This window comes from Pempheris klunzingeri, chromosome 10, assembly GCF_042242105.1.
Source record: "Pempheris klunzingeri isolate RE-2024b chromosome 10, fPemKlu1.hap1, whole genome shotgun sequence".
NCBI classification, from domain to species: Eukaryota; Metazoa; Chordata; class Actinopteri; order Acropomatiformes; family Pempheridae; genus Pempheris; species Pempheris klunzingeri.
The window spans coordinates 14,002,599-14,020,379 of record NC_092021.1 but is presented as its reverse complement, the minus strand read 5'-3'; the positions used below and the strand labels follow the sequence as shown (position 1 = coordinate 14,020,379).

At 40.1% G+C, this 17,781-nt stretch overlaps 1 protein-coding gene across 1 annotated transcript in view; it reads right to left on the bottom strand.

The window, feature by feature from the left end:
* cps1 (carbamoyl-phosphate synthase 1, mitochondrial) overlaps positions 1 to 17,475 on the bottom strand; it is a 48,240-nt gene extending 30,765 nt beyond the window's left edge. Inside the window, exons 1-21 of the mRNA XM_070837816.1 lie at positions 17,350 to 17,475; positions 16,004 to 16,113; positions 15,582 to 15,726; positions 15,071 to 15,160; positions 14,917 to 14,973; positions 14,733 to 14,825; positions 14,490 to 14,579; positions 13,505 to 13,633; positions 13,010 to 13,116; positions 11,986 to 12,127; positions 11,757 to 11,834; positions 10,069 to 10,167; positions 9,214 to 9,309; positions 8,768 to 8,957; positions 8,313 to 8,470; positions 8,023 to 8,151; positions 5,480 to 5,624; positions 4,420 to 4,630; positions 3,714 to 3,912; positions 3,423 to 3,599; positions 1,641 to 1,759 (exon numbers count right to left, since the gene is read on the bottom strand). Coding sequence (XP_070693917.1) covers positions 1,641 to 1,759; positions 3,423 to 3,599; positions 3,714 to 3,912; positions 4,420 to 4,630; positions 5,480 to 5,624; positions 8,023 to 8,151; positions 8,313 to 8,470; positions 8,768 to 8,957; positions 9,214 to 9,309; positions 10,069 to 10,167; positions 11,757 to 11,834; positions 11,986 to 12,127; positions 13,010 to 13,116; positions 13,505 to 13,633; positions 14,490 to 14,579; positions 14,733 to 14,825; positions 14,917 to 14,973; positions 15,071 to 15,160; positions 15,582 to 15,726; positions 16,004 to 16,113; positions 17,350 to 17,475 — 2,690 coding nt within the window. The remainder of the gene's footprint in view (positions 1 to 1,640; positions 1,760 to 3,422; positions 3,600 to 3,713; positions 3,913 to 4,419; positions 4,631 to 5,479; positions 5,625 to 8,022; positions 8,152 to 8,312; positions 8,471 to 8,767; positions 8,958 to 9,213; positions 9,310 to 10,068; positions 10,168 to 11,756; positions 11,835 to 11,985; positions 12,128 to 13,009; positions 13,117 to 13,504; positions 13,634 to 14,489; positions 14,580 to 14,732; positions 14,826 to 14,916; positions 14,974 to 15,070; positions 15,161 to 15,581; positions 15,727 to 16,003; positions 16,114 to 17,349) is intronic.
* Positions 17,476 to 17,781: the final 306 nt, after the last annotated feature.

Below are 17,781 nucleotides of genomic sequence, written 5' to 3'. Positions count from 1 at the left end.
AATGACGATACGAACATCTTATGTCGAAGAACTGGTCACTATTTGTCTCTAATTCTTATTCTTTAAGGGAAACCCTATCACGACACAATACTCTTGTACAAATGCAGAAGGATAAAATGTCCTTAATTTGAAGGATTTTTCTCATCTATATTGAAAAATATCCTTCAGTTCTAACTATAACAATAGAAGATCCAAAACTCTCATGCACACAAATGAGTCTCCTGACCAGTAGAGCCTGAAGCCCACCTGTACTCAGCTCTACGCTCCATCAGTCTGGCAGCAGCCTATTGTTGCATGCCCATCCCAATATGCCCTGCTCCAAAGGCAGTGGAGACTACAACAGCCTTCCATGTGTCAGCCTGTTGCGGTGGGCGCCCACCAGACGGCAAGTCATTAATTATTAAACAGCAGAGTCAGAAGGAAGCAGTAGGTAACCTGCGGCTGAGCCATGAAAATTCACAGTGGCTGTCCAGGTAAGAGCCCAAGGGCAGAAAGAGGGAGAGAGGCAGCTGAGCCCATGAGAGACCACAGCATACCACGAGAGAGTAAGGAGCAGGGATGTGAGGAAGAGACAAGAAGAGACCAGAAGTGATTTTTGAGGAGAGACATTTTCCTATTGAAGTGGATTCTGTAATTTCTGGAAATTACATTTACATTTCTAAATCCTGCAGCCACCAACTGAAGCTTTTAAATGTGATAGAGGGATTTCCAATGCTCAAACAGTGTTCTAGGTAGGAGTTGAGGAGGCATGTAAGTTGGAAATCCTGCAGGGGTAGGCAAGTGCAAGATTGGAGAAACAGTCCTGCACAAACAGACATTAAACTTATGACTTTGAAAACATCAAAGTGGCTCATATCTATATTTAATCAAATCTGGTTTCCTGAGATTTCCAGAAAACAAAGCACATAACTTACCAGTTATACGAATACTCATTGAATATTCATTAAGTGGATTGTTGTGTACTGTATTAGTTGTCAGGATCATGCTGTGACATGTCACACTGTCCTAAAGTGTTTGTGTTTTGTCTTTTAATTCTACAATGGAGGGACACAAAATGTTCTTCTAAAATTCAGAGTAATAAAATGATAACATTGAACTGAGTAGTCTGAAAAAAAAAATAAATAAAAAATCATGTCTGTAGCACTAACCCGCATACTATTAAAGTCTAAAGCAGAAACAACGGGGCGGATAACCAGGAAATGAATGTATATAGCAAAGTGGTGAGGCTGGCAGTGACTGTGGAACTAGGAAAGGAAATTCAACATATTCCATGAAATCATAGTGATCCATAAGTTGCCTGCCGGTGGTGCAATAGACTGCAACTTCATGGATGGATGGATTGAGTGTATTCTGAAGGAGATGGTTCCACTTGACTAGATATTTTAAACCACCAAAGAGAAGCAGAGAGTCAGACAGAAACCATATAGTCAGTGGAACTTTTACTGCAGTTCTTGAGGATGTCACAAAACTATTTACTTACCTGCATACACTCACAGATACAGAGGCATACATACCATTAAAACTTAGGCTAAAAAAAAAAAAAAAATCACTATATCACTTGAATTCTTAATTCAACAGCACATGAATCGACAAGCACATTACAGAGATGTAAGAATTGTTTGGCCAAGGTGTGTGGTTACCTCTTGTAGTTTGCCAGGTGCTGCTCCAGCTGTGTTATCTTGTGGAGTTTGTGGAGGAACCACTTGTCTATGGCTGTCAGCTGGTGGATCTGATCAACGTTCATACCACTGTGGAGGGCCTTCAGAGCAGAGACATGAAACAGACTTAGCATTACATCCATCATTCATCGTCATCAAGTTAATCGTTCATGGCGCTTATTGGAGCATTCTGAAAGCGGACATAAAACAGGTTTCACAAAGCTTCAACAGATTCTATAATCAATTGCTTAACATTAAAGTCATGTTACAAATAATTCAGTGAACTGCCGCTGTACACTGTAGGAGCGACCATTCAGAGCTCTCACCATAAATACCACATTTTTATCCATTACTCCTTCAAGGACCCTTCGAGTAAAATCTACTGCAGAGGCCATTTATTACTTTGCCAATTTTGGCCTTTTATTAAAAATCAAATATCAAGCCAGTTTGTGTAGTCAACCTGTAATATGACAGAGGTTGTGCCCCGACAACAGCTAGCAAATATGTTTTATCTTTTTTATATTGGATGTCTGACCAGAGAAATCATTCCACGTTAATGTGGAAGGATTTTATCTCGCTGTCTGTAAAACTTGCAGTGAAACCTACATTGCCCTGGCAAAGAGCTGCTAATCGAGCTGCAATTGAATATTTCCGTGACTTGCAGTTTAGTGTCTTATGTGATTCAGAGGCAATTCCACAAGCAAACAGACATACATGCTGGAAAAAGTACAACATATTACAAATGGTAAAGAAATATATAACGTTTTTGAGTGTTGTTGATATGTGAGTTGCAAAAATAGCCGCAACAAAACAGAGAATTGCATCTAGTTTATTTCTCTGCAGTATCTTGTTTCTTTGTGAGTTATAGAGTATGTCTGAATAACCGTTTAGGAGGGTAGGTGTGTCTTACGGCCTTGGCTGTTTTAATTTTTATGCTTTCCCCGCCATAATAATAAAACATTGTCTCAAATGGTCTCGACCTAAGAAATGTAGGTTTTAAAATCACACTGATGGGCAGGACAGAGGTTAGCTGAGAGCGACAGTGACTGTGCTGACCATCTTAAGACATTATAGGTGCTTTGATTGCTGGGAGATAAGATGTGGATCATTAATCCCTAATGCTTGCCATCTTCAATGATCTCACTCCGTCTCTACGGGGACAAATATATCTCCACTGCTGGGGCACCGAGTTCACACAGTTGGAGGTTTTGACACTGACACGACCTTATTCTGCTCTTCTCAGCTTGTGATAAAAGCATGCTGAAGTGCTGGACCTGTAGACAGTTTCACCTTGCAACAGTTCATGTACCATCTCTGCATTTGAATGATGGAGCATGACCCTGTGTCTAGATGCGCTTATAGAAGTGCTGTTTCACCTTCATCTGCTTCTATTAGGAAAAAGACTAAGGCTAATAGTGGTTTAGTGGGCAAGCAAAAAAAACAGACTAAGCAGAAATACTCTACTATGTGACTTTGATTCATCCTCACTCACATTTAAACATATGTGAAACACTGTCAGTTAGATGTAAACTTAGTTCGATATCTTCTGTGCGTCTATTTAACTACATCAAAATTTCAAAGTCTAGCTTTTCCACGCAATTAGGCATTCACAACTAGTCATGCGGGTTGGCTAGAGACACGTTTTCCATGCAATTCATGTTTTTTTTTCACAATGATTTTCCTGTTACACTTCAAAATGTGATTTTAATGAGAAAACTGAGCGTCAGTGTCATTCATTATTAATGTTATGAAAGATTAGTGTACCTTGGCAAGAGAGAAGATGCGGGTGCTAGAGGGCACAGCCAGCTCCTGTTGCAGGTCTTGGGTGTCAGCCCAGGCTTTCTTGAGTGGCAGCCGGGGCACGAAGCCATCAACTGATGGATGACACATCCTCAGGGCCTTCTGCACACTCTCCTCAAAGGTCCGGCCCACTGCCATCACCTGAATCCAGAAGAGGGAAGTGCATGACAGAATACGGGTGTGTGAGTATAGTGAATAAGCATGTGAATGAGACACTGAGTGAATGAGTGATTTCATTCATGGATTCTCACCCACCTCTCCAACACTCTTCATGGCACTGCCTATTTCATGGGACATGCCCTGAAAGCGGTCCAGGTCCCAGCGGGGGATCTTGGTGACGATGTAGTCTAGACTGGGCTCAAAGCAGGCTGTGGTCTTCTCCGATACAGCGTTCTTGATCTCTGGCAGGGGGATACCCAGAGCCAGCTTAGCAGCAACAAAAGCCAAGGGATACCTGTGAGACACGGACAATTAGCCAGGGGGACCACATGATTACCAATGATCTTTAATACTGTACTACTACAATAGGACGCACTGCCAGGGCTGGGTTTTCTGAGAGCACCAGTCCAACTTATGTGATACCAAGGAAAACATACTTGGCAAGCAACTGTAAGAGAAATGGAGTCGTGCATCTACAAGATGGACCAGTGAATATTGCTGAGTGATTTGAATGTCCAATTGTCTTTGACCACATGGAAATTGACATTATTAAACTGCATTGTAAATTACATGAATTTAAGCTGAATGTCACCTACAAATGTTTTTAAAATTTTCCTACAGCAGATGACTGTTCGATGCTCAAATGATAAACTACGGGTAGAGTATTCATTTTAAGCGAGTCAAACAGCCAGAGCTCAACTGATCTGATCTGATAAGTAGTCTCTGTGGCAAAGTCCAGAAATACACGACATGTACTGTATATTGCATATTGTCTATTAGCAGCCTTCATGTGTTCTCTCACCCAGTGGCTTTGGATGCCAGAGCAGAGCTTCTGGAGAGCCGGGCATTGACCTCAATGATGCAGTACTCCAGGGACGTTGGGTGTAGGGCATACTGAATGTTGCATTCGCCTACAATGCCGAGATGACGCACCACTTTGATGGCTGTCTCACGGAGCATGTGATACTCCTCATTCGACAGCGTCTGGCTTGGTGCCACTACTATGGAGTCACCTGATGAAGAATAGGAGGGATTAGGACTAAGAGTGGCTTTAAACAGTATTAACAGTCTCTGAACTTTGGTTTTGGCTAATGAGAAGGATGCAGAGACAGAAAACACAACAACACAAAGCTCCTTTGTATTTGGATTTAAAACAGAGAACAGTAAATAACCCATGTGAAGAAGTGCCCTTTTGTTGTAAATGGTTTCCTTCTCTTCAGAGAATTCAAGAATATATTGTATATTCAACTGGTTTCATCTGAATCACAATTCTGTATAGTTACTGTACACAGCGTCAAACATCTGCACAACAAAATAATTTCACAACTGGTATTCATCAGGAGTCATACGGACGAAGGTCTAGAACCAGAGAGTATTTAGACTTTAGAACAAAATACCACACGTCTGTTTATTCTTAGGAATTTGTAGGGAGTACTCAACTTAAATTTACATTTAAGTTAAGTGCTCCCTACAAATTACATCTCAAGTGTCTCAGTCCATACAAGTAATGGATGTTGGCAATGAGAACTAAACTTAACCAAAAAAAACTAAATTGGCCTCTCAGGTACTGATTCTCTTGATCAGCAGAAATAAGACAAGAACAACAGGTACCAAAAACATCTATATCATCTTGCCAGGTACACAGTAAATGTGGTTAACATGAGCAACCTGCTTGCACTGAAAAGGCCAAAAAGAAAATGTGTTCATCCTGACGCAGAGAGAGAGAACAGAATACAACAGAATACAAAAAACAGCACTGAATCAAACACTGAAGAACAAAAGAGGGACGATGATACTGTTAACAATACAAAGAACAACAGTCTGACACAGAACATATAAGTATGTCGTCTATGTTTTGGTACCTGTGTGAATGCCCAGCGGGTCGAAGTTTTCCATGTTGCAGACGGTGACACAGTTATCTGCTACGTCTCTCACCACCTCATATTCCACCTCCTTCCAGCCCAGCAAAGATTTCTCCACCAGGATCTGACTGCTCATAGCCAGAGCCTACAACATACACAGCGTCAGAATGAAAGTTTTCCAGATTAATAGAGACCTAAATACAAGACTGTTTTCCATTATGCCCTTTTAATTTTTTTAACCTAATCAAATTAGGTCATCTCAAATTAAACATGCACTGATTTCCATATCAGTAGAAACATTTTCTAACAGATTAAGTCAAAAGTTATTTTCTTTCTTCGTTGTGATCAATACTTAAATAGCCACTAATGGTCGGAGGCTTTTGTCAAAATATTGTTTCGTTTCAAAATGTTTACCGATTTATTGATGGTCCCTTTGTCAGCCTCTGGTGGTTAAGTAAGAGGTTATGGACCGCTTAAAACTTCAACGCGGTGCCTCACCTTAAGAAACACTGTGTTGATATTTGAAATACTGTTCACCAATGTTCTTGATGAATTCTGGACTTAACACGAAAAAGCATGAAAATGCATTTTAAGATTATTTAGCAGAACACGTCCTTCACATCCATCTGTCTTTACCACATTGTGAAGGGTTTCCACACTGTACATCAACTAAAACAAACAACTCAAACAAAGCATGCTTTGCTCCAAAGGTTTAACATGATGATGATGATGATTTTATACTCAGCTACTTTCCAGTGGAGGATATCGTATGTTGCATAACAGCTTTGTGAATCTACATGTAAACCCAACGATCACCACAGGAAGGAGCATTTTTGTAAGTGCAGAGTAATACAGAGGACTGTGTACACAGATACAACTAAGGGACAAACAACAAACACACATAAGGTTGAACGAAACACGTCTCAGACACAAACTCGTGAAAAACTAAAATCATTAATAATAAATCTCATGGTTATATAAACTCTGGTATGTGTTTGGCATATCACTGTATGGATGCATCAAATTACATACATGTTACTGTGTTATATGTGCTATTGTGCCAATTCCCATATAGATTTTGATCAGCCTATTTCTCCAGCGTGCCTAGTCGGATTAAACGAAATGTGTTAACCTGTTACTAGAGCATCTACTGACAGTTTTTACTGGTACATGAACAACGGCTAGATATATTATTTTCCCTTTGATAATACTGAGGGCACTGCGTTAAAGGGACAGGTGTTTTCATTTTTTGATTTTTGTGAAAGACCAGACACAGACCTTATGAACATCTCAGCACTGTACTTTATCAAAATCAGTGGAACGGACTCAGCATCACTGGCAGATAAACATTTTCCAATAAAACTTCAATGTTATACATTCAAGATGAGGAAAGCAGTAGAATATACAGCATAACACAAAAAGTATGCAGTAATCTAAAGCAGTCTGGCACAGACAGTTCATTTTGAGCCTGCGATCACAGATAAAAACCAATTGAGCTGTCCGACATAATGCTGGATACTGGACGAGCACAAAAGAATGTTGCTTAGCAACAGAAAACTATCCCTTTCTTACCAGAGCAGCACAGAAACATATCTAAACAATTTCAAAGCTTTTATCTTTGTTCAGGTTAATGCTATAAACACGGTGAGGGTACAAAACTAAAAAGGTTTATCAGTTAAAGGAAAATGCTTTAATTGCTGATTTGATTGACATGATAAGTCATGTACAGTCAAAAAATTAAAGAATAACAACTGGACGACTAACGCTTAATCAGTGTGTATTAGGTTGATTAGGTTCAATGGAACACATGACATGAGTGTAGTGAGTTTGTGCCAGATATATTCAATATGCCTAACCATCCTCACATGGATAGGGACATCAAAGTAAAGGTTTAATGCACCTTCTCCTTAAATAATATTTAATATTGTTATTAATAATGTTATTTATTACGAATGTAATGATTGTTGTTGTGCAAAATACTATATTAGTATGTGTACACTATGTAAGATGTATCATGTTATAGTTGTTGCTGTTAGTTGTAATAATAAAAGGCTGAAAGTTATCTAGATTTTGCTCGATCAGTGGGCAGGAATGATTGACTGGTACTGGAATACAGTGAGCTGCACCTTAAAACAAATTTGGGCCAAGGGTGTAAACTGGAGGGGGTGCAACTGCCCCATACCTACTCCCCTACCCCTGTTTCTGGCAAACTTGAACCACACCAATCACCGAACTCGGCCTCCAGTGTGATTGCAGCGACACACCTGTAAAGTTTCATGACTGCATCTTGCACTGCTGTGACGCTATCAAACCGACAAAACAGATAGACACCCAGACACATAAACTCTTGGCTAAGTACTCAAAACCGCCTCTGTGGTACTTCACACTACAATGGATGTGTCTAGGACCACATTTTACCATGACACACACACACACACACAGATTCCCAAGGTGAAAACAATGCCAGCCACACTTATGAAGCTGGAAATTATGATTGTGCCCAGATGCCTACACTACCCCAACGCAGCACCATTCATTCTGACCTTGTGGGCAGTTTCCTCCAGCTTTTCTTTGTTGGCACACAAACCAGAGCCCAGACCTCCCAAAGCATAGGCCGATCGCAACATTACTGGGTAGCCAATCTGTTCTGCTGCTTTCAAGGCATCGGATACCTGGAAGATGCAGACAAATATTACACTGCATTTTCCCTGCTCACATAAAAACACTGTAAACACAGTACAATTCATCTGCACTGTATGCAGAGTGTATAGGTCTTACAAGGTTTATAGAATGACAATGATCTTTTTTATTGTAATCGGACTTTGATCCTTACCGACTCCACAGCGATACTGGGTGCAATCTTCTCATTGATCTCCATCAGTTTGTCAGCAAAAAGCTGTCGGTCCTCTGTGGCCATGATGGACTCCACTGGGGTTCCTAGGACCTTCACCCCATATTGGTCGAGGATGCCACTCTTGAATAATTCAACTCCTGACCACCGCACCAACACCAATTCACACAGATTTATGGTTAAATAATCAGGAAAAAACTCTTGAACAAAAGTTGTACATTTAGTGAATGCTTTTATCCTAACAGCCCTACATTAATATGAGTTGCACATATCTTTGGTGTAAAGAATTTCCAAACCTGTCAATGTTAGTAGCTTGAACAGAACTCACAACACAGTACACACAATCAGTATTCTCCCCTGCTTGATCTCAACAAGGAACGATACCAGAAAAAAACAGCACTCCTGCACAGTGACGCAAACAACTGCACACGTCTCACCACAGTTGAGTGCGGTCTGTCCACCCATGGAGAGCAGGATGCCGTCAGGACGCTCTGTCTTGATGACTTCCGTTACAAATTGTGGCGTGACAGGCAGGAAGTAGACGGAGTCTGCCTGCTTGGTTCCCACCTCGTTGGTCTGAACCGAGGCTATGTTTGGGTTCATGAGCACTGTTTTCAGGTTCTCCTCCTACATCACCATATGTGAGTAAGTTGTCTACATTTGGGAACTATTTTCAGCCACAAATTAATACACACTTAACAGAACGTGTCATATTTATTGTCTTTTCAAAAGTCTCATTTTATAACCACTTACCTGGGTTTTTAACATTGATGTAATATGCATAAGACTGCCTGCATCTACAGTATGTTCAGGTGTCACAACGAAGATGAAACTTCCAATAGTTTTCTGCGGGTTATAGCCAAGTTGCTGTGTTATCTCTTACCTTCATGGCCTTGACAGCCTGGGATCCAGAGTAGTCAAATTCACCAGCCTGACCAATAGACAGACCACCAGAACCCAGGACAAGCACCTTTGACACCTGCATTCACACAGACAACACACTCAGTAATTGACAGCATGTAACTAACAGCAACTGAAAACCATGAAAGTCTATTAGCAATGAAACATAAAATCTTTGACATGTTAACATCACAACTCGTTGACATGTGACTGATTTCAATGACATGTAACATTTTAGTTATTTGAAAAAAAAAATTCCTTCCTGCTTTTTAAATGTTATTTTCACCCGTAAGTCCTTGTAAATCAATAATTCTCTGCTCTGAAACACTGGGGGCGTTTCCACTAAAGGTGTTGAAACCAGGAAAACTGTCACCCGCCATTATCTCTGTGAGATTAATAGCTGCTGTTTACTCAACACTAGCCATCATAACACTGGTTATCATGGTTGCGTTGATCTCAGTGGAATAACCTAAACTGGTGATGCTAGGTTAGCATCACAGCTAGGTTAGTTAATGGTCTAGCCCCACAATTCACCACTACAAAGTGCAGAGTCTTTTCACGTGTTCTCAGCAGTCATTTTCTAGGATGTATAACGTGCTTAGAAACAAATCTCTGAATTTGATTTACACAGACTTTAAATTGTCATAATGATGTTAGGCAGTCTGGATCCCAACTCGTAAAATACTACGTTCAGCTATTTTCCTCTGAAGTGACCCATTTTATAAATTCTGTGATAACCTTTCACACCTTTAAAGCATTAGTCAAAGTTCTCATCTTCATGTGGAATATACTGACAATCACTTGCTGGGGGTGAAGCTGCTGAACCTCTTTGACGTACCTGGGCTCTGGGAGGGAGGACAGGTTTCTTGGGCATCACTGACACTATGTTGGCATCCTTTCCTTTCTTGATCAGGGATATGAAGGCATCAAAGAGAAACTGCAGAATCAAAGATAAATGCCAATTTACTGAAACCACGCTTCAAAATGTATTTTAATAGTATTAGAAGTAGCCTTCAGGAACTTTCAGACTTTGTTAATTTCATACTGGGAAATGAACTAGTGTAGCCAAAACACCCTGGTTGTTGATATGAAGAGCAGGTTCTGCCTGAGGGCACAAGGTTTAGGGTGTGGAGTGGATTTCTCTAAACCTGTTAAGTCCTGCAATCACTTGTATGTGAATGAGCAAAACACAGGACACTTACTGCTTCTGACATGTTTTTAGAAAACTTTCAGACCAGTGTGTTTTTTCATGTTGTGTGTTCATTAAAATCTACAGAATATTGCATATTGCATCTTTTAACTTTATCAGTTAAAATCATCAAAACAAAATGTACATCTACAATGCAGTATTTGCCATTTATACTTCTCATATATTTCTGCAGTCATTGATGGACTATGGATCCCTGTGGCCTTGCTAAGTGACTGAGCTGGTGCAAACATGACCATGTCATCTGCATATAGCTGGCAGTCATCCTCTGGGCAATAAACAGACTGAATTTCATTGTTTCATTGTTTAAAATGGGATGACTTTTTGGGTCAACTTTCACATGCTGTTGTCTAGTCTGAAGATGTGACTCAAACCAATCAATTACTTGTTTAGAAAATTGAATGTAGAGCCGTCAGCCGTCAGCTGCAGTAATTGCTGCAATTGGTAATTGCAATTGACCGTGATTGTTTGCCGAATGGCAACACTCTTTTGTGTTATGGAGAAGGTAAAAAGTGCCTTACTTTTATTCAAGTCTGATGCATTAAAAATGTTGCACTGACAGTCAAGGGAACATTATATTTGTCATGGGCACAGTGCAAATGCTTTGGAAGCCCCCAAAAATTCAAACCCCGGACAAGAAGACAAGGATTTTCCAGGGGAGCTGTCAACTACATGTTTGGATGGAGAGGACAGTCTTATTATTGGGTCTTCATATGACAGAGGTTACAACATACTTTGACCAGGACTTGACCTTCAGTCCTTGACTGCCATGTGGGAGACAACAACTGTCACACAGAGTCATCAACGCATTATTGTAAGGGAAAGGGAGACAGAGGTCTTCCTAAACACCTGTGGCCCCGGTGCAGTCAAACATCAGGCACCACAGATGATTAAGACTTTCACTGCCAGTGATGCAGTCACTGATATATATTTTATTATTTTGTCTGGTTTACATACTATACTATATATATATATATATATATATATATATATACACATATATATACACACACACACACACACACACACACACACACACACACACACACACACACACACACATATATACATATATACATACACACACACACACACACACATATATATATATATATATATACATATATATACACACACACACACACACGGCATTATATATATTGAATGAAACTCGGAATATATGGAATGAAAAATCCGAATATATGGAATGAAAGTCTGAGTGTGTGTGTGTGTGTGTGTGTGTATATATATATATATATATATATATAGTGTGTGTGTGTGTGTGTTAATTTATTTATTTTTTTCAAATCTTTAATTACCTCTGTGTCAGTGGGGCCACCTTTAGCCTCCGGGTGGAACTGGGCCGTGAAAACAGGTTTGGTGTTGTGCATGATACCCTGGAAAATATATAAGGAAACTAAGATCAAGCAAACAATATTCTTATATATATATATATATAAATATTTTTTTTACCCAAATCCCATAGAACAAAAATATCAAAATGCCATGTTGCCTTAGAAAAAGACTTTCACACAGAGTGAAATCAACCTCATTGGTGCCATCATTGGCGTTGGTGAAAAGCGGACTCCACCCTGGGGGCAAGGACTTGCTGTCTATGCCGTAGCCGTGGTTCTGTGCTGTAATGAAGGCCTGGTCCGTCATCACATTCAGCACCGGCTGGTTCTGGCCTCTGGGGAACCACAGACATGCATAAAACACATTATGTATTTATGACTTCTTTAAGAGGGACAACATTTTAAAATCTATGAAACTTTTCAGCACAGAGAGTATCCCGCTGAACCTAAACAGTGTTATTTAAAGGTAACCTGTGGAGTTTTAGACCTCTGGAAGGGCTATGTAGTCGTTTTGTTTATCTAAAGTATGCGCATAGAAATGCACTCAGTACTTTTGTTAGGATGCATTTTAGTGGCACTCGATATACACTACTCACAAAAAGTTAGGGATATTCGGCTTTCAGGTGAAATTTCAGGATGAACCACCACCAATACATTTCCTGCTTCAGTTAGAATTGGTATTTAAACAGTCCTCCTCATCATGCTGTTCACATTCTGACATCATGAGACCAAGACGACACCTAACTATTCATCAGCAGCACCTCAACACTGGAGGCTTCAAACAGGTCCGCAGACAGACGTGTCCACTGAGCTTAGAGGGTCACAGAGTGTCATCAGCAGGTTGCAACAGAGATACAGAGACTGGAAGAGTCACAGAAAGGAGAGGAGTGGACGTCCTTTGGCCACATCCCAATTTTACGTTTACTCTTGTTTAGCCTCCACTGTTGTTAGATTTTCTTTCAATAAATTGTTTAAGATGAAGAAACTACCATTGCATGCTGATACTTAAATGTCCTACTTTCATGATATAACATCACTGTAGCATTAACTTTTTACATTTTCCATATATTTCACCTAAAAGTTGAATATCCCTAACTTTTTGTGAACCCTGTAAATATAAGTGTCTACAACAAAACACCACAGGGAACCTTTAAACCTTTGAGGACAGAGAGCATATTTATTGTGCCTTAATAACACTTAGCTATCAAAGAGTTCACCTGTTGCCCATAGGCAGCTTATATGACTTAGCTCCTGCAGCCAGAGCAGTAATTTGGTTCCCCATGCAGATCCCAAACACTGGCTGGGGACGATCACTCTCCAGAACCTTTAATTGACAAAACACACACACACACACACACATAATACTGATGAAGGTACACTGAAGGTCCTAATGTAAATATAATCAATGTCATGAACAAAAACTCCTTGTGAAATCTTGTGGACAGCCGTGTTCCTTAAGAGTAAACAAGGGAAGTAAATAATATGACTCTACATTTTAGTTGCTGTTAATGAAAATAATAAGAATTCAGTCAGATTACTTGTCAGTGTAAATATATTGTTTAACATTTAACAGTCTAGCTGAGTCTTTGTAGCAAAAGAAAAATACAACATGCAGCACTTTAAACACTTTGTGTTCAAATCTCACATGCCGCACCAACATGGAGTAAAGTTTAAATTCTTCTGAAGCTCAAAACACTCAAACAGCACTATACCTTGCTGACATTGTGGATGAGTGTCTTCGCCAGAGATGGGTCTCCTGGTCCATTGGAGATGAACAGGCCGTCGTAGTCTAGACTCAGCAGGTCCTGATCCCACGGTACTAGGTGGACCTCTGCACCTCTCTGCAGACAGAGAAATAAACATATAAAGCCGTATGCTGTATGTATATTTTTGACCCAGCAGATTTGGTCACTTTTTCTGTTAACCCATAATAAAGTCATAAAAGAACCAAACTTCATGAATGTTTTTTGTGACAAAGAAGTATCTGTTCCAATCACTCTATCAGAGTTGTAGAAATAACTGGAAACTCAAGAGAGCCATGACATTATGTTCTTTACAAGTGTATGTAAACTTTTGACCACAACTGTATATTTATGATACAATTAGACCAAATATGGCTCTGATTTTGTTCAACATAAGCCATCTTCAGCCAGCATAAAAAGGCAATGTACTTTGTTTCATTTTCACTTTATGGACTGAAAAAATGAAAAATCGTGGTCAGTAATTCTACTAATACTACTTATTAATATCATAAATTATGACAAATGAGAATGTTCAGATGACTAGGCAATCACCAACAGACCGACGAGAGGCATAAAGGAAGGGAAAAATGTTTGATAAACACAGAAAAAAAGACTACTTCATTACAGTCTGCATGATGTTTTTTTTCTAGACTTATTGCAACCAAAATGGTATCAACATTATAAATCACAACAAATCATTAACTGGAGCATAAACCAAAGAGGATATTAGAGGATATTTTTTTGAATTTCTGGAGTCTGTTAGAGCGAGCATTACCGTCTCAAATTTACTAGGTCAGGTTGCAGAAAACATCTGACCTGGCATTGACTTCTTTCTTTTATATTTGTGCAGAAAAGGTCATATAGGGTCATAAAAACATCATTTCTAAGTGTGTAATCTAATGAGGATGCACAGTCAACAACAAGGATTTTTCACTCCCCCCACATCCATTCTCACCTTAACTAGCAGGCGAATGATGTTATGTTTGATGCCACAATCAACAGCCACCACTTTTATTGGATTTCCTCTTCCAAAAACTTTGGTTTCCTAGGGGGTGGGGGACAGAGCAAACACAGTTTAACACTAATCAACACCATTTGATGTCAGAGAGAATATGATTGTACGAGGTTTACCTGATGTAACGGAAAGAACAACTGTTTTGAGATGTTAAATATAAAAATACTAATGAGCAGCTGATACCTTGGTTGAGACCTCCTCTATCATGTTTTTTTGGTTGGGGTCAGATATCTCAACAGGCTGTCCGTCAAATTCAATCTTCCCCAAAGCCGTGCCCTGAGGAAAAATCACAAGCAAAATAACAGTGAGTGACCAACCAGTCTCTTCATAAAAGATGTAGCAGTTCACACCTTTTAATTTACTGTACCTTGTCTCTGATGACCTTGGTCAGCATTCTGGTGTCTATTCCAAACAGTGCAGGAATCTTTAGAGAGAGAGACATTTGTAAATTTGCCAGCAGCAGCAGAGTCCTAATTGCCTCTCTGAAGTTACACTAGATTCTTGGTAATCTGAATTCAAACCTTTTCTTCTTGTAGCCATTCTCCCAAAGACTTGACAGAGTTCCAGTGGCTGTAATCGTGGCTGTAGTCTTGAACGAGAAGACCAGATACCTAGAAAGGGCAATACCGGCCTTAAAATAAGGTCAAACAAAAAAGCCTCCAAGTACATCAGTCCATTACCTGCCGTACTTGGGCCAAACGTAAAATGGCAGTTAACTGTGCTAAATGTGTTCAGTTCTTACTGTGTTTAGTTTTGAATAATATCCATTTATCTTTATTTACTTTTAATACCCATGGTCATCAAAGTGGAACAGGAATGACACGTGGAACGCACTTTTCCGTACAGCAGCACAGTATAAAGTAAGAAGATAACAGGGACTCATCCTCTTGGGTCCATGAAGGTCATGGCGACTCATCTCATAATTCTTAAACTACATGTAAGATAACACAATGGGCAGGAATTTGTCATAAATCATTTCAGCTGTGGGGCTTCCACAAAGCCTCAAACCCCCAAACCACTGCAGTTTCCCACCTGAATGCGATCAGACTCCACATGTTTTCTCAGGCCTAGCTCATCCAGCTCCTGGGTGTTGGGTACCCCATAGTTCCCGACAATAGGGTAGGTCAGGGTCAGGATCTGGCCTCTGTAACTGGGGTCAGTCAGGGCCTCAGGGTACCTAAAGCAGGGAAACATCAGGATTTGTGATGCAGTGATGATGAAGCATATCATCATGGCGCATCTCATGCTCCACTATGAGGTGAGAAAATGCAGTGTACCTTGGTCTTTTGATACTAAGTTAATACATTTAAGATAACATGTTGTTTAGCTGAAAGCGAGGCTGATATTGTGGTATTTGGTTTGCTAAAATCTGGCCTACACTTGTCCAAGTGCACCATTTTGTCTAAAATCTAATATATGTATTTCAACTTATGTCAGCATGCATTCCTTCTTACCCCACCAGCCCAGTATTGAAGACCAGTTCTCCAGCTACAGAGGCATCATGCCCAAAGGAAAACCCTTTCATCCTGGTGCCATCCTCCAAGACCAAGTGGGCTGTCTGGGCCTGGGAGTTAAAAGAGAAAGGGCAGATGACGGGCAAAACCTTGCGCAAGAATAATGCATTCCCTTTTTATGAAGCAAGTCTGGAAAGACCAAAGGCAAAACTTTGAAATAGATGTATTGTAGACTTTGAGTTTAGGAGTGATGGCAACCAGTGAGCCTCTGGGACTTCATGCTGAAACTGCAGGCCAGTGTGAATTGTGTGTGAATGCTGAGACAGACAAATCTGTTCATCTGCTCTGCTCTGCTCTGCTCTGCTCTGCTCTGCTCTGCTCTGCTCGTGTGTGTGTGTGTGTGTGTGTGATAAATATGTGAATATCAAGGTTGGTGTCACCCACTACAACCTTCAGCCAGTGGCCATCATGAGAACAGTGACGAATAATGTACTTTTTTTCTTTACAAAAGACTCATGACAGATGAATAAAATATTGACATATTGATGCAAAGTTGATAGAAAATACAATGTGTTGAGCCCATGAAGACATTTTTAGACTCAAAGGATCAGTAAATTCTAACCTTAACCATTCAAACCTCTGACCACAAAATGCCTTTCTGTAGAATTGAGGAGAAAGTGAACTGTAGCAATTGGGGTTTATCTCAAACATGATGCAATTATTCGTAAAATTAACACATATGGTGCACAGAGATCCAGCAGCTGTGTGTTAAACATCATCCGGCACAGATGACAGAAAACCTCAATAACTTGCAGTGCAGAATACTTTTGTTTAACTCATCTGTCACCGTTCCAAACTGCATTCAAAATCAGGCAATCAGGCAATTTAATAATACTAAAGTTTTATTGAATCAAATTAGTTAATTCGGCGTAGTGGCAATCCACCAGACGGTGCTTATTTCAATGCAATTCCAACTTTTTCTACTGACTCATGCTGCTACCTGACGCCCACCATGCTGTAATTCTGATGCAAGAGTGGTTTAACACTAACTAGTAAAGTATAGCACAAATTTAAGCTATGTTAAAATAAGAAGAAGTTTGTTGTGCTGGGAGTGTGCCGAATATAAGAATAGCTCCTGCTGTTTTTTGCAAAATGCAGTGATAACGTTTTATATGTTTGTATATTTATCTACGGGCAAGTCATCTCAGACTTTGTAGATTTTTCTGCGGAATTCGGCGTTGAAGTCCAGACGCATGCTGCGGCGTTAGTGCTCAACTAGCAGAACTACTTTGGTCTTCAATTTCACACTGACAACAGCTGTTTTCACTCACACGTCGCTTTCTTACCTTCAAACTAAAAAGTTTAGTAGTTTGAAACCTCAGCCAGGCCGACGTGCTCCCCACTTTTCTGCCAACTACACATCCTCGTCTCAGAGATTTCACAGCGCCGTAAGCTAGCAGGATTTTTGTCATATTAGCCTAAGTTACTATTTTAGTAAAGTAGCACAGAGGTTCAAAAACGAAATTAAATAAACACACTGTCTTACAAACAGCTGGGTGCACAACTACAAGTATATTTTCTTTGGGAGACAGATGAATGAGTAAGTTTTGGGCTGCCCCTCGTGTCCACACAGAGCTGATGGGGATTGGCCGTCGAGGCGTTGTTTTTCTCAACGCATACAGCGCACAGCGTTTACATTGGTCCTCAGGAAAATGCCCACTTTTAGTGTCAAATGAGAGGGATGAACCTGAGATACACGTGTGCTGTGTAAAAACACA